General features: G+C 42.0%; 2 protein-coding genes across 5 annotated transcripts; both read right to left on the bottom strand.

The window, feature by feature from the left end:
- Window positions 1–2,708: 2,708 nt before the first annotated feature.
- On the bottom strand, window positions 2,709–7,900 carry LOC308318897 (uncharacterized protein). Of its 2 annotated transcripts, XM_080768612.1 has the most exons (5): window positions 7,679–7,900; window positions 6,508–6,590; window positions 6,414–6,477; window positions 4,160–4,315; window positions 2,709–3,167 (listed from the first exon to the last, which is right to left on the bottom strand). In XM_080768612.1, exons 1-5 carry the CDS (start codon window positions 7,770–7,772, stop codon window positions 3,118–3,120), a joined length of 447 nt encoding a protein of 148 aa, XP_080624738.1. In that variant the 5' UTR covers window positions 7,773–7,900; the 3' UTR covers window positions 2,709–3,117. The 2 variants fall into 2 exon arrangements, with proteins under 2 accessions (XP_080624738.1, XP_080624737.1); XM_080768611.1 differs by having other exon boundaries at window positions 2,712–3,167; window positions 6,414–6,590.
- A 3,414-nt stretch (window positions 7,901–11,314) lies between these two features.
- Window positions 11,315–16,632, bottom strand: LOC308318512 (transmembrane protein 79-like). Of its 3 annotated transcripts, none has more exons than XR_013964369.1 (8): window positions 16,546–16,632; window positions 14,300–14,622; window positions 13,613–13,843; window positions 13,200–13,414; window positions 12,901–13,095; window positions 12,391–12,646; window positions 11,527–12,184; window positions 11,315–11,415 (listed from the first exon to the last, which is right to left on the bottom strand). XR_013964369.1 is itself a non-coding variant. In XM_080768093.1 (7 exons), the coding sequence occupies exons 2-7, from the start codon at window positions 14,485–14,487 to the stop codon at window positions 11,986–11,988; spliced, it is 1,284 nt and encodes a 427-aa protein (XP_080624219.1). In that variant the 5' UTR covers window positions 14,488–14,622; window positions 16,546–16,632; the 3' UTR covers window positions 11,315–11,985. The 3 variants fall into 3 exon arrangements, 1 of the variants encoding a protein (XP_080624219.1); XR_013964370.1 differs by having other exon boundaries at window positions 11,315–11,489; window positions 11,525–12,184; XM_080768093.1 differs by having other exon boundaries at window positions 11,315–12,184.
- Between the last annotated feature and the right edge of the window lie 349 nt (window positions 16,633–16,981).

Here is a 16,981-nt window from a genome sequence, read left to right on the forward strand (position 1 = left end):
ATAATCTACATTTATTTATTTTTATGATATTTTGTGAGTTTGTAGATCATCTGTTTTGTTGTTGCTATTTTTTTTATTTTAATGTTTTTGATAAAGAGATTCTGACCAAAGTATTTGAGGATTCTATGAGAAAATAGTAGCTCTGTTCCATAGCCTTCTACTGCTTCTACGATTCTGGAACAGAGCTAAGAAAATAGCTGATCTATAAGCAGCCAGCCAGCCAGTCAGTTAGCCAAGCCAGTCAGTCAGTCAGTCAGTCAGTCAGTCAGTCAGTCAGTCAGTCAGTCAGTCAGCCAGCCAGACAGCCAGACAGACAGACAGACAGTCAGTCAGACAGACAGACAGACACACACACAGACAGACAGACAGACAGACAGACAGTCAGACAGACAGACAGACAGACAAAAGGCTGCTTTAGTTCCCCTCACTGACCTAATGCATTTTATCAGCCTGCAGTATTGACTTTGTCCACTTGAGGGCGAGAAAGATCATGGGATAAGAGCAAAGGCACTCAGATAGTGATCAATGCATTTAACTCCATAATACTGTACCTGTTTGTTTGATTGATTTTATTTTATATTATTTCACAGTATGCAGAATGGCTACATTTAAAAAAATAAGAAAACACAATGATAAAAGTTCAACAGACCTAGAGTTTAAAAACACAATGATACAAGTTTAACCACAGGGTTTAAAAACAAATGCATAAAAATAACAAAGACAAAACAGTTTTAAGGACATGTCACACCAATGCAACTCCTTTTAAGGACATGCATGTCACACCAATGCAACTCCTTGTAACTAAACAGTTTTAAGGACATGTCACACCAATGCAACTCCTTGTAACTAAACAGTTTTAAGGACATGTCACACCAATGCAACTCCTTGTAACTAAACAGTTTTAAGGACATGTCACACCAATGCAACTCCTTTTAAGGACATGTCACACCAATGCAACTCCTTGTAACTAAACAGTTTTAAGGACATGTCACACCAATGCAACTCCTTGTAACAAAACAGTTTTAAGGACATGTCACACCAATGCAACTCCTTGTAACTAAACAGTTTTAAGGACATGTCACACCAATGCAACTCCTTGTAACTAAACAGTTTTAAGGACATGTCACACCAATGCAACTCCTTTTAAGGACATGTCACACCAATGCAACTCCTTGTAACTAAACAGTTTTAAGGACATGTCACACCAATGCAACTCCTTGTAACAAAACAGTTTTAAGGACATGTCACACCAATGCAACTCCTTGTAACTAAACAGTTTTAAGGACATGTCACACCAATGCAACTCCTTGTAACTAAACAGTTTTAAGGACATGTCACACCAATGCAACTCCTTTTAAGGACATGTCACACCAATGCAACTCCTTGTAACTAAACAGTTTTAAGGAAAACCTAAACAACACCGATGCAACACCAGTTGCGAGGAGTTGCATTGGTGTGGTTTGGGCTATAAAGTAACAATATGACATCAATATAAGGCTATAAATTAAAATGCTTTGTTAAAAATGTAAAACAAATCCTTTGAAAATAGCCGATCTACAAGCTCACAACTTGTCACAATAGATCTGCTGTTTTCAAATGTAGCTATATGAAGTGGTTTTGTAAAAAATAACCAAATCTACTAAGTATTAAAGTTAGCAAATGATTATAGTGGAGTAAAAACAATGTTTGTACAAGTAGGAACAGTGGAAATATTCACAATAATATAATAGAGTACCGAAGTCTGACGTCAAATTCGCTAGAGGACGCTAAGTCCACGGGTTCATGTACTTTTTTATTTGCATTGTAATCCCCATAGCGGGATCTTAGATGGCCTCGTATAAGAACTGTATTTTATTTGTATCATAATCCCCATAGCGGGATCTTAGATGGCCTCGTATAAGAACTGTATTTTATTTGTATCATAATCCCCATAGCTGGATCTTAGATGGCCTCGTATAAGAACTGTATTTTATTTGTATCATAATCCCCATAGCGGGATCTTAGATGGCCTCGTATAAGAACTGTATTTTATTTGCATTGTAATCCCCATAGCGGGATCTTAGATGGCCTCGTATAAGAACTGTATTTTATTTGTATCATAATCCCCATAGCTGGATCTTAGATGGCCTCGTATAAGAACTGTATTTTATTTGCATTGTAATCCCCATAGCTGGATCTTAGATGGCCTCGTATAAGAACTGTATTCTATTTGTATCATAATCCCCATAGGGGGATCTTAGATCTCCTCATATAAGAACTGTGTTTGAAAAATAAATAAATCATCCCGGCCGTTTCACTCATATGGATAAGAATCAACTGACTGAGAGAAAACGCTAATGTCACATCAGGACTTTAGAACCAGGGGATGAGCGAGTGACGTCAGGACTTTAGAACCAGGGGATGAGCGAGTGACGTCAGGACTTTGGCACTCTATAGAGCGTCGCAGTCCCTCCCCCTTTCAGAACAACGAGTGGCCCAGGAAATGAATCCCAATGCATTTTTCCCATAGGCATTTCAAAACGTATTTATTTAAAGACCTTTTAAGCGTCGTACGAACTACGAAGCCAACTCTTGTCGTGACAAATCATGACAACACACACAATTTCTCGGGCCAAACAAAGAATTAGAAAGTAGGAAAAAAACGGCAGGTTACAACACTTTATTTGTTGTTTTTCTTCTTTGTAATTATTTGTTTGGTCCAAAATAGAGTTGGCTTCGTACGACGCTTAAATAAATACGTTTTGAAATGCCTATGGGAAAAATGCATTGGGATTCATTTCCTGGGCCACTCTGGTTGTTCTGAAAGGGGGAGGGACTGCGACGCTCTATACTCTTTCCACTGCAGCCTGTGTTCTTCATATATATTATATATTTATGTTCAATAGAAACTAGACTTCTATAAGAGAATAAAGATCTTCAATAGAAACTAGACTTCTTTAAATAAAGGATAATGAAACTCATGAAGACTAAACACACAACATCAAATGTCCCTGTAACATTAACCCCTGAGAAACAATACAGTACAGCCCTGTGTGTGTGTGTGTGTGTGTGTGTGTGTGTGTGTGTGTGTGTGTGTGTACGCGTGTGTGCGCGTGTGCGTGTGTCAGGGGTCATAGGTCAACCCTGGGCTCTCTCTCCGGTCTCAGGATCGACTCCTCCGTCCAGCTCTGGAAGACAAGATTATTATTATTATTAAGCTTGTACACTAGATAAGCTAAAGAACCCTAACAGTGGAATATCTATATAATGAAACTATGTGTATATATTATATATATATACTATAGAGTGCTATGATTACATAAAATGCTATCTAAGGTCGCCTTCACACCAGAAAGCTTTACTGCGATTAAAACGAATCCTGCTGCACATTGTTGGAAAGAGCTCTCCGTTTGGCAGGTGTGAAGCCTCATTCGAATCCTAATGCACTTCGTTTGGCAGGTGTAAAGCCTCATTCGAATCCTAATGCGCATCAAATAACCGTATTCTACTCCGCCATAAAAATGGGGTTTCGCTTCGCTTCCAATCGCACTTGATTTGGATTTGGTGCAGGTGGGAATGCAATCGCATCAAATAAAGGAAATGAAGAAAGCGTTGTGGTGGATGAATGAGGAGTAAAGTTGGAGACAGAGAAGGGATATTTTACGCAGCGTAAAGATGTTCCTTTACCGTGAATAGACGTGATCGAATGAGGAGGCCGAAGCCCTCATCGAAATATGGTCAGTTGAGCGTAAGGAAACACATAAAAACACTGCAGTGTACAGAGTAGTCTGTCTGTCTGTCTGTCTGTCTGTCTGTCTGTCTGTCTGTCTGTCTGTGCGTAAACATGGAGGGCTGTCACTGTGTGCGGGGATCCAAGTGCTTATTTCATCTTGTTTAAATAAATACTGCAAAATTAAACACATGCTTAAGCATGATCTATAAACTGTATAGCTAACATGGCATATGCATAGTAGCATACTAATAATATGATATATGAATATGATCGGATAGCCTAATCTATAAGAGTACAGATTGTAAAATAATTAAGGATCATTTTGCGCTCCCGTCTCCATGTGCCTCGATTGGCCATGTGCTCAGTACACACACACACACACACACACACACACACACACACACACACACACACACACACACACACACACACACACCTAACCCGTACCCATACTGTCTTCATCTTGTTGTCGATGGCTGCTAGGTTGTTGTTGTGGGCGGAGCCCATGTGACACTGCAGCCAATCCTGAGCCAGCGTGTCCGTTCATCCGTCCAATAGCAGCAGGGTGCGGGGCTGGAAGCGGAGCCATGCCGGTATCCATGGCTGTAGAAAAACACAGAAAGCAGCGATCTCATTGGTTCCTCGAAGTGTCAGTCAGAAAGCAGCGATCTCATTGGTTTAAGGTCCAGTGCCATAATACTTAATTTGACTGCCAATAGAGCGTCGCAGTCCCGCCCCCTACCAGGGCCCAGGAAATGATTATCCGTTCATTTTCCTCATAGACATTTAAAAAAGTATTTATTTAAAGACGTTTGTCGTGACAGATCATGACAACAGACACAATTTTTGGGCCGAACAAATATTATATTTTTTTGTGGTTTTTCTTCTTTGTAATTATTTGTTTGATCCAAAATATTGTGTTTGTTGTCATGAGTTGTCACGACTCGAGATGGCTTTGTCCGCGGCGTAACCGTCTTTAAATAAATACCTTTTGAAATGTCTATGGGAAAAATGCATTGGGAATCATTTAATAAATACCTTTTGAAATGTCTATGAGGGGAAAATTCATTGGGAATCATTTCCTGGGCCTGGCGTCGTAATGAAAGGGGGCGGGACTGCGACGCTCTATCTATATCTATCTAATATAACAATGCTTAAGTTGGTCACGTGCCAAAAGCGGTGGACAGAAACTGGTCGACATTATGCTGTTGCCCCACAGGGGCAGAAACAAGGCCTTTTAACCAGGCTACTTACACACACTACAACTCGCTTACAATTCGCAAACCTGGCAACACTGCCCTGTGTTCATGCTGTTGTCAGAGGCCCGCCCCCGGCTCACACGTCACTACTCTTTCCGTCTCTCCGCTCGCAATCGGCAGCCATCTTGCTTTTTATTTATATGGGCGAGTGCCAATTTAATGCAAATAAATTAATTATAGGTCCAGCAAGCAAATCATGATGGTCTGTAGGTCACAATTACATTCCGATTTTAGGTGTTGTGTTTTGTATGACATTTTGGCCAGTAGTTTTATATCTATCTCAGCTTTTGCCTGATAGCACACATGCTAACAGTGCTGACCACAACGTTAGCAGCATTTGATGACAGGTTGCCATAGCAAGTTTAGCAACGTACAGTGTGCGCAGACCTAACGTGAGCTTCTGGGACAGAAACTTGCGTTTTCATGACAGCAGCAGCTGCTGCAACCTCTGATAGCTACTGTGCTAAAGATGCTAAAGCAACACACAAAAACATCCACACGCAAACCAAAACAAACCAGGGACCAGGGTTGCCACATACCGTGGATGTGAGAGTGAAACAAGCAACCAGGTCTATAAAAATGTTAAGAGGCCAGTTCAAAGTAGGTAAATCAGAAATGGTCCGGAAATTAGTCTTAAAATAATCAATTATAGTGTTGACTGTCAAACTTTGTTGTCTAATGTTGTTTCAGAGCAGTGGAACTCAAACATTTCCATGTCAAGGACTACCAATAGATAAACAAGTCCAAAGTAGCTTATAATGGTCAGACTTGGCAACACTGTCTCTGGTTGAACGTTCTACTTTACAAGCTCACACATATGAAATATGTTTTTTTTAATCTTCAAACTGAGACATATTTTATGATAATACTGTTAGCACAGTCATCATACTCCAAGAGCATACAAATGGACCCTGATTTTCCCAGAGAGCAAATGGTATCAAATGGGGGTCTGTGGCCTAATGCATTTCAAACTGGGGGTTCTTGGTATTATATTCTCTGCATATCTTATCAACTTGGGGTGAATATTTCACCACAATACTTTACTGAATATTTCACAAGAATATAACACAAGAGTCAAATGTACGGTCAAATGTAATCACAATATAGGCTACAGATGTAAATATTTATGACACAGTAAAATGTCGAAAATTAGTGCTATCCCCCCCCCCACACACACACACACACACACACACACACACACACACACACGACAGGCAAGGCTGTTGTTTGCATCGTTAGCAGGCAGCAGCTACCTTGGCACTGCTCTCTGTGACTGTAGTTGTTTCACCATGTTTGTGTATTTATGAGAAATAAAAAACACTTTCTGTTATTATAATAATTCTGTCAACTCCCGCTATTTCCTTCTTCCCATATTGCGCTGCAATGTAACTAGGATTCGCCGGCCGAAGGCCGGCGAAATTCTAGTACTGTACAACTCTCACCAACGGATGGCTGTGATTGGTGGGTAATGTAGACGTTCTGATAGGAGGACTGTGGGTAGACGGAGCCAATTGGCTGCTTGTTAGCAGGAGGGATGCCGATTGGCTGGTCGTGAGCAGGAGGGATGCCGATTGGCTGGTTCCAGAAGACCACACCGCTGGACGCTGCCGACGAAACATCTGGAGGGGAAAAAAGTACCGGATTAATTATGCAAATATTATGTAAATTAATCATTTTTAAAGACTTAATGAAATGGATATTTAAATGTGCGCAAATTAAGTTGCATAATTAAAAATAGATGGCATGAACTCTATATTTATACAGTTTTTTTAATCTGGCTATATTTTATGATATGAATTCCTCTAGTTTTTAGGATTGATTTAATCCAGATTGTTTTATCTCATTCTTGGAGTCTATGCCACTGGTTCCCAAACTATTTCATGTCAAGGACCACCAAATTGATACTAATTATCCCACAGACCCCCTGAAAACATATTCCAGGGACCCCCATAAGGGAAGATTCTTACGGCTCTAGCAGTGATTCTCAACCCGTTTAATTTCAAGGACCCCCGGTTTGTCATGCATTAGTCTGCGGACCCCCATTTAATGGCATTTCTATCTCTGGGACCCCCAATTTATATTGTAAAATCAATGAACTCCTAAGGGTCCATTTGGTTACAAACTATCATTTAGCTATTTAGCTGAGGACCCCCTGGAACTCCCTCAAGGACCCCTGGGGGTCCCCGGACCCAACTTTGGGAACCACTGATCTATGCTGTCTTTTAACTAGGAAAAAATATTATTTTATGAATCTGCTCTTTTTTGAGGCTTTCTTGCAAGTTGTAAAAACAAATAAAGCAATCTTGAGTCTTGAATCAATCAATCACTGTCAATCAATAACTGTCAATCAAACATTAAGTGTCAGAGCCTAAATGAGATCTTAGATGAGTGTAGTACTTAGTAGTGTTGTTGTTCATTTATATTTATAAATAATATTCATAAACTCACCTCATATCTGTTCTTACTGTTCATTCTTCTTCTTCTTATTATTATTATTTGTAGTAATAGACGTAATAGTAGTAATAACAGTATTAGACAGTAGTAGGCTATCATAGCCTATGTTGTTATAATGATAATAATGAATATTCATGAAGTTTAAACTTACCATATCTATTCTTACTGTTCATTATTATTATTTGTAGTAATAGACGTAATAGTAGTAGTAATAGTATTATGTTATTATAATAATACATATTCATAAACTTACCATATGTATTCTTCCTCAGTTTACGGAAGGGACAGTTTTCTCTGATCCTTAAGAAACAGGTTCCATATTTCCTCCTGGCGGGAATGGCGGCCATGGTTTTAATTAAACTATAATAAATATTATTAATAATAATAAAATACTTTTAATAAGTTTTAATGAGATAAAAACACCTGTTTTCGTCTCGTCCGTCTGCGTTTGTTCACTGTCCTCCCTCCTCTCATCCCACAGTCCAGAGGGACGGGCTGAGCTGTGATTGGACAGCTTGTCGTCAGGGGAAGACGTCGCTCACGCGGTTCGGGTTGTCGTGGTAACCAACCAGCCAATCCCAGCGCAGAGCGTCCGTCCGTCCTTCCTAGCACTGGGATAAATAGTTTTGTTTTTGTCCTCCGACAGATAAACCAGTCTGGCTGGCTGAACCAGATGGGTGACGTCACAGTGACATATGCAGTGGTGGAAAAAAGTACTCACAATACAGAAACACTGTTGGGTAAAAAAGGTACTAAAGTATTATAATAATTATAATATAATACAGAAGTAATACAGTATTATAATAATTATAATATAATCCACATCTTTATTACGTCATCATTGAGAGCTATAGCTATACCAGTTATACCCTGACATCATATGCTGGGTACGCATCAAAAGTATAACCACAGTATACCGCTAATCAATTTACAAATTACATATACATATACACAGAGGCATTTAGTATTAATATCACTATACTCCAAGATTAAGTAAATGAAGTAGTAGGTAGAAAATAGCTAAACCTAATAATTCAACATTTCAAACGTTCCTTCACAGATAATCTGAGTTTTGACAGTCTGTAGCGGTCGACTTGCGCACTAGTGCAACAAGCAAGTAGGCACTCGACAGAGTGCAGTTCTAGTTGTAATATATTATAGAAGTACTAAAGTATTGCTTTCATTTCACTAATTATTGTTTTACATTCTCCAGAGTTAAATTAGTGTTAAACATTTTACACTATCCAGAGCAGTGTTGTTTTTGGCAGCACATTTTGATTTTTGTTTTAGTCAGTCTTTTGAATAGTTTTAATTTTGTTTCAGTCACATTTTAGTCACCTGGAATGTTTTAGTGTTAGTCTAGTTTTAGTCGACTAAATATCATAAGGATTTTATCATCATATCAAAATGTATTTTGGCGGGCCTTGATGCCGTCGTAATGACTGATTTTACACTTGCTGATAATAGCCGATCTACAAGCTTGTAAATCTGCTATTTTCAGCATGCAACTAAGTGTAAAATGACTTCTCTTGTCCACTAGTCCCTTCCTAACATTTTAGTCGAGTTTTAAATTATTTGTTGACAAAATTGTCAGTATATTTAGTCATCATAGCTTAGTTTTTATTTAGTTTCTATTTAGTTTTTGTCAGTGAAAAAAGGTAGTCGACAAACATTTTTCGTCTTAGCTTTAGTCGACGAAAACAACACTGATCCAGAGTTAAACATTTGACTCTCCATCAAACCCTAAAACCAAAGTTATGAATGGAACCCCCATATCTTTCCAATATGATCTCAAAGTGAAGCAGAGACACACAGTTGGCCCTATGGAGTGTTTAATATTAACCTAAAGTTTAAATTACAAAAATATAAGTTTCCACATTTCTACAAAATAAGAAAAGAAAAAACAAACAGAAAGTGTTCCATCCACTTTAGACCTTTACTTTACCACAGAACTAACATCATGTGATTTAAATGTAAAAACATAAAGAATATTACAGTTAATATCTATGAAAATAAAATGATCCTTTGAAGTAAAACTCAACTGTGTCAAATAATGTAAAAAGAAATCCTGTAATAAATTCATTCCTCTTTGAAATGTGACTTTTTGCCTTCAGACAGGCAGCGATTAACATGGTTTTGATCTGATGGATATACTAAGCTTTTCATTTCTGACTCATCCACTTCTCGTTCAAAATATGAACGCTTTGGATTATTTAGCGATACAATGAAAACAAGAGCAAGGTAAGCTAGCAAAAATATTTCTCAGTTTAGTTCATACTAAAAGCAGCCATGTTTTCCCGGCACCCCATTGCTCCTATTTTGAAGGAATCCCGGGACTGATCGTGTTAACGCGGCTATTAATTCATTTTCAATTCATCTTTATGTACGCTGGAGACGTTGAAGGGCGCCGACAACGCAAGCGTATTTACGTGGCCGAGGTCCTGTGAAATTGTGGCACGCGCGCTCGTTCCGTGCACACGCCCGCGACTCACCAGACCTGGATTGTGTCGAGTTTTATTTTACGCTTGCATTGTCGCGCCCCTCTTGAGCAGACCCTAACCCTAACCCTCATGAGCAGAGCTGTGGTGGATCCATCCAACATCTCCTCATGAGCAGAGCTGTGGTGGATCCATCCAACATCTCCTCATGAGCAGAGCTGTGGTGGATCCTACATCTCCTTATGAGCAGAGCTGTGGTGGATCCAGATCTTGATCAAGTCTGCGTAAATCGCTGCCAGTCTTTATACACCTTTCAGTTGTAAAAATAAGTAAAACTCATGAAGCATCAACTCTCTGCTCGAAGACGTTATGGATGTTTGAGACACAATCATGTTGCGTTCCTACGGAAAGATCTGAACCTCAGTTATGACTGTGATTTAAAGGTCAAATGGAGGACTCGTCTGACGTACGTAATGATACTGTAACACGTTATGACGTAATACATGTTATAGTAACACGTTACGAAGTAAAGGAAGGGATGTCCGCACACTGTTTCACTGCTCCCAGGACAATTATTTATTTATTGAACAACGTTTCGACCCTTGTGGGTCTTCGTCAGGTGACGATGTGTGGACATCCCTTCCTTTTCATAGTACGTATATCTTTGACCAGCACCTGTAGAATTTCTGGAGATGTACGTGCTTCCTGTTGGATCCTAACAGTAACATGTTATAACATAATAACTGGACAGTCATAAATCACGTTTCTACGTCCAGGAGAAATGTAGCATCTATAATTATTATTATTATTATTTTACATAATATTTATCATAGACACTGATCATGCATGTCTGTCTGTCTGTCTGCCTATAGACATATTGGTGTCAAATTGTGGGTCTGTGCTGCTGTCAGGTGTAGTTTTAACCTATAGGACTTCGCTAAACCCTGCCCCAAAAGTGATTGTCCAATACCGATCCAAATAGTTTAGCAACCGTTGCTAAAGATTAAAGCTTCCGTCATCTCAACTGTCAGTGTTATTTTGCATGGCTGTGTTGTTGAACACACACACAGCTTAACGTCATGGCTGTGTTGTTGAACACACACACAGCTTAACGTCATGGCTGTGTTGTTGAACACACACACAGCTTAACGTCATGGCTGTGTTGTTGAACACACACACACAGCTTAACGTCATGGCTGTGTTGCTGAACACACACACAGCTTAACGTCATGGCCGTGTTGCTGAACACATACACACAGCTTAACGTCATGGCTGTGTTGTTGAACACACACACAGCTTAACGTCATGGCTGTGTTGTTGAACACACACACACACACACACACACACAGCTTAACGTCATGGCTGTGTTGTTGAACACACACACACAGCTTAACGTCATGGCTGTGTTGTTGAACACACACACAGCTTAACGTCATGGCTGTGTTGTTGAACACACACACACACACACACACACACACAGCTTAACGTCATGGCTGTGTTGTTGAACACACACACAGCTTAACGTCATGGCTGTGTTGTTGAACACACACAGCTTAACGTCATGGCTGTGTTGTTGAACACACACACAGCTTAACGTCATGGCTGTGTTGTTGAACACACACACAGCTTAACGTCATGGCTGTGTTGTTGAACACACACACACAGCTTAACGTCATGGCTGTGTTGTTGAACACATACACAGCTTAACATCGGGAAAGTTACACGACTGACCCACCCAGGTGATGCAATAACACTAATGACCGTAGTCTGACCGTGCAACATGAAAACTACTGTCGGACGGTCGTTAAAGTTGATGTCGGATACCGTTTCTCCCTCTAACATTTCCTCCCATTTGTAGTTTATTGAAATAATGTCATGCACATGTTTTCCAGTGCATAGCCTACTGCAGGCCTGGTTGACTAGATTTAGAAGACATTTTGAAGCTCTTGCTACTGAAATTATGGATTATTTATATGCAGAAATCTCGTCATTTTTTAACATGCATCTCTTTGCATTACCTCGCTGCTAACGTGCCTATTGGACAAGGAGGGGTTGGGGAGGGACTTAGCGAAGACAGCGCCCCAGAAGCGCCGTCTCCCGGGCGAGGGGGATGGGTGGAGGTTTAACCCCAGAAGCGCTGTCTCCCGGGCGGGGGGGTTGGGTGGAAGTCTCCATCGGTGACGTAGATAGACGACCCGGCCTCCATGGTGAAGATAAAGTACAGATTAACTCCCAGCATGCTCAGCGCCGGGAGAAACGACAGGCCGAATCCGAAACCTCTCACGCTGCTCCCGAACGCTGCTGCGACCCAATACACCAGCCTACAGACAGGGGGCAGTAGAGAGCAACAGGTTATTATTATAATAGTGGTTAAACCTGTAGGGGCCGATAGAGAGTCGTTATAATAACATTCAGTGATGTTATCGAGTTTATCATAGCTTAACGACTGTGATTCATATTATTTGTCATAGCTTAACGAGTGTATCGAATGACTAATCATAGCTGTAACGATGTGGGCGGAGCTTACCTTCCGAAGGTGAAGATGATGGTGAGCAGCGGGATCAGCTTGAGCTGTGATTGGTTGAGGTATGGTGACATCACAGCCAGCTGCAGGAAGTAGACCAGGAAGAGAGAGAGCGAGTCGGACACGTAGCGGCGGTGTAGCTCCGCCTCCCTTCTATAAGCTCCGCCTCCTGATGCCCCGCCCATCTCCTCCTCCTCCTCCCCACATCGAGGACGCACGTCCCCCGAACGCAACCTGGACACGCCCAGAACCACCCAACCTGGAATATATTTACACATATATATGTTACAGTACCACCCAACCTGGAATATATTTACACATATATATGTTACAGTACCACCCAACCTGAAATACAATTACACATATATATGTTACAGTACCACCCAACCTGAAATATATTTACACATATATATGTTACAGTACCACCCAACCTGGAATATATTTATATTATATATATGTGTACACCAGCCTCAGGAGGGCGCTAGTGAGCAGCGTGTTTATATTATAACTCACCCAGTAGGATGGGTATCGTGGCGAACACGGAGCAGCGCAGTGTGTACACCAGCCTCAAGGGGGCACTGAGGAGCAGGGGAGCGTCGAACGGCAGGAAGACGTAACCCCCCCACACCAGGAAGGGGAAGAGCAGCGCCGCCGTGAACACCGAGACGCAGAGCTTCAGCACGTCTCTGCTGCAACACCGCCCCCTGCCTGTGAGGAGGACAATCACATTAATATCTCTGCTGCAACACCGCCCCCTGCCTGTGAGGCACACACACACACACACACACACACACACACACACACACACTTACATTTCGAGGCCCCTCCTTCCTCGGGGGGCCAGTCGTGGTAGTATCCGTCGTTTCCCATAATGCATTGTTGTCCCAGGAAGGGAGTCCTCTCTGCCTCCAACTCCCAGAATGCTTCACTCTCCCTGGGGGAGGCGGCGGGGTCACTGCCGGGCGCGCTCAGTATGGTCACCGCGGGGTTAAACACCTGAGCTGCCTTTTCTGGTAGACGGTTCTCCCTGTTAATTATGGTAATATATGTGAATTATTCAATGCTCTGTTAATTATGGTAATTTATGTCAATTATAATTATACATAAACTATGTCTGGTAGACGATTCTCTCTGTTAATTATATACGGACGCACACACACACACACACACACACACACACACACACACACACACACACTAATTATGTTAATTCATTATCACTGACCTGTCTTCTTCCTCTTCGATCTCCACTTCCTCCTTGTCTCCTTGGCTCCGCCTCCTCAGCTCTGGCTCCTCCCCCTCCTCCCAGAGATCTGCCCCCGTCGTCTCCTTGAGGGCGGGGCCTAGCTCAGTGTGGGCGGAGCCTAGCTCTCTCTCGCTCTCTGTGCGACTCGCCCCTCCTCCTCCCTCAGAGAACTGGCTCCTCCTCTCAGCTTCAAGCCCCTCCCCCGGACTCCTGTACGACAAATACGGTTTTCACACTTTTAGAGCAAATCCATATAAGGGCATGGCCTCCCAGAGCCTTTTAGAGCACATCCATATAAGGGCATAGCCTCCCAGCCTTTTAGAGCACATCCATATAAGGGCATATCCTCCCAGAGCCTTTTAGAGCACATCCATATAAGGGCATATCCTCCCAGCCTTTTAGAGCACATCCATATAAGGGCATATCCTCCCAGAGCCTTTTAGAGCACATCCATATAAGGGCATATCCTCCCAGAGCCTTTTAGAGCACATCCATATAAGGGCATATCCTCCCAGCCTTTTAGAGCACATCCATATAAGGGCATATCCTCCCAGCCTTTTAGAGCACATCCATATAAGGGCATGGCCTCCCAGAGCCTTTTAGCCTGGGTTCCCGCCCAGAATGGCTTAGAGCGCAGTTCTAGCAATAACAACAAAATAAACTCACCTCTCACTGTGCTCCAGCAGGGGGCGTTTCTCTGTGTTTCTGTCCTCCGGCCACTGGAGGGTGCTAGGCTCCTGGTGAGCCGACGTCACCGCGTGGGCCGGGTCTTCGTCCCAGAGGGCGGGGCTCTGCGGCTCGGCGGCCATGTTGCTTTTGGACCAGTCCTCGCCCAGCAGCAGGAACTCTGACATGTTACGAGGCTAACGCTAATGCTAACTATGTTAACGGCCTCGTTAGCTGCCTCGTTAAGCTAGTAAACGATCTGGTTGGACAGCTGTGGTTAATTGGCAACAGGACAGGACTGCATTACGTTGATCTTCTGAATCCTGCCAGGGAATAAAATAATTATATATTAGTCATTTATATCATTCTAAATGGATTACATTCCATAAGCGGTTATTGGTAATTAGAATACATTCCATACACTGCAGCTAAGCCTATCACAGTAATTATATCTATGTTGTCAGGCAGAAAAGGCAGAGTGGTGCAACTCCGCGTGGGGTCCCCCAGAACTTACAGACCCACAGGACCGCCGGCCCGGTTCCGGTGAGCCGACCGCGTGTGGGGGTCCCTCTACTGTCCCCAGGGGGTCCCTCTACTGTACTCACACTATAGACAGCTATCACAATAGCCTATAGACAATTTAGAGGTAATATGGCACTGTTGAGCTAATAAAAAAGTTGGAAAAACAATCATCTTTCTCTCTCCACCCATTGGTAGACAGACAGACAGACATTGAAATATTTACAAGAGGGTCCACCATGTTGGTGGGGGGGATTCAGATTTTACGGGGGTCAGTTTCGAATTGCAGCCGTCCGTAGGTGCCATTTGAAAGCGGTTTTGAAGGAGTCAAGGGATTCACATGTCTTAATGACTGTTGGTAGGGCGTTCCACATTTTGGTGGCATAGGAGCGGAAATAATTTAGTCCCTTGTTTGTGCCGAATCTGAGTTGTGGGTGTGGACTTAATGAAGTATTTAGACAGGTACATGGGTATCATGGTGGTGTATCGAATCTTGTGGACCAGACCCATTGCAAGATGCTGTACTGTACTCTGTCGTCGACCCTAAGCCATCCCAGCCTGTCAAAGTGGGCAGGGGTGAGGTGGGTTCGGGGCGGGGTTGAGGCCAAGTAGGAGCCTGACCAGTTTGTTTTGGGAGGTCTGGAGCCTTGTTTTAAGGGCCTTTGAGGTGCTGTGGTACCAGGAGGTGCATGCATAGTCAAAGAAACCTTGTACAAGGGCTCCTGTTAAGGTCTTCGAGGTGTTTTTGTTGACCAGTGAGGAGATCCTGTAAAGGAATCTTGTTCTTTGATTGACTTTTTTGATTACGTTGGTGGCCATTCCACTCTAACCAAGAAGCCATCTGCCTATAGTTCTAACTAGATAGGTCTCAATTTGTGGGACGGACAGCTAAAGTCTGTCTGTCCCACAAAATAAATGAGGGACTGTCCCACGCAAAGGGGGACCCACGTCTCTCTCACACACACACACACACACACACACACACACACACACACACACACACTCACTCACTCACTTAATTTCGCAATGGCGTCACAGCTATCTCTTTCTTGATAATAATAATAGAATGATTGAAAGACAGAACTAGTGTATTGTCTCCTATAGTGCTGCTATAGCGGCCTACTGTTGACTCTTACAACTTCGTCATGAGTAAGAGTAATTCAACAAAAAAACAAATACATTGCATTAAACAGCATTAAACAGTCCTGCCGGACCGGCCGGCCCTGTCCGGGGCGGGTCTACATTTGCGCAACCGCTCCGAGATTTAGATTAATATGCGTTCTTACAGTTTGGAGTCATGCAGTCATATAAAGTTTATAAACTAATATAAATGATTCTTCTAATGGACGACAGAACCCAGGCCAGGACCCAGACAGACCCTCCGAAAACAAAAAAAAACACGACAGAAACTGCCCCCCCCCACCCACCCACCCAAACACACACACACACACACACACACACACACACACAAGCAGCGAAAGTAGCAGATGATCTCAAGTGCTATTTTCACTACTTTAGAAGGTATTATTTTTCCACCTGTTCCTGTTTGCGCCCCCCCCACCACACCAGTAGCTGTCTGGTGCATTAGAGCTATGGAGCAGAGTATCTGTTCCATAGCTCTAATGCACCAGAGCTACTCAACCAGGTGGACTTTGATCCTCTCACAGTAAACAAACTGTTAAACTGTCTAAAACTCTAAGTAAAGGTTAAAGATTTAAATAATTTACCTTGTTTTGTTTGTTGTTTATTTTAACTCTTTGCTTCCGGACGCTGTCAGAAAAAAAGTAGACTCCATTTGTTGTGTTAAAACCCAGTGGGCGGGACTTAGACACACAGGTGTGCTCGTCATCAGGTAGAACAATGACGTCTTAAAGGGGAGGTCTTAAAGGGATACTACACAAACTAAAAACAAACAGTGATACTAATTCACTACAAAGTACAGACCACATTATTATTACCGGTATTAGTATTATTATAATTATAATAATAATAATTATTATTATTATTATTATTATTATTATTATTATTATTATTATTATTATTATTATATATCACACAGACTTCTTACATTATAACATAATTTACTACAGCTCAATGTGAAATTACAGGCTAAATGTAGGCTTTTCTGCCATCTGATGGTGATAACGGACAGTCGCAGAATGC

Source organism: Protomyctophum bolini (assembly GCF_963924005.1).
Source record: "Protomyctophum bolini genome assembly, chromosome: 7".
Lineage (NCBI taxonomy): Eukaryota > Metazoa > Chordata > Actinopteri > Myctophiformes > Myctophidae > Protomyctophum > Protomyctophum bolini.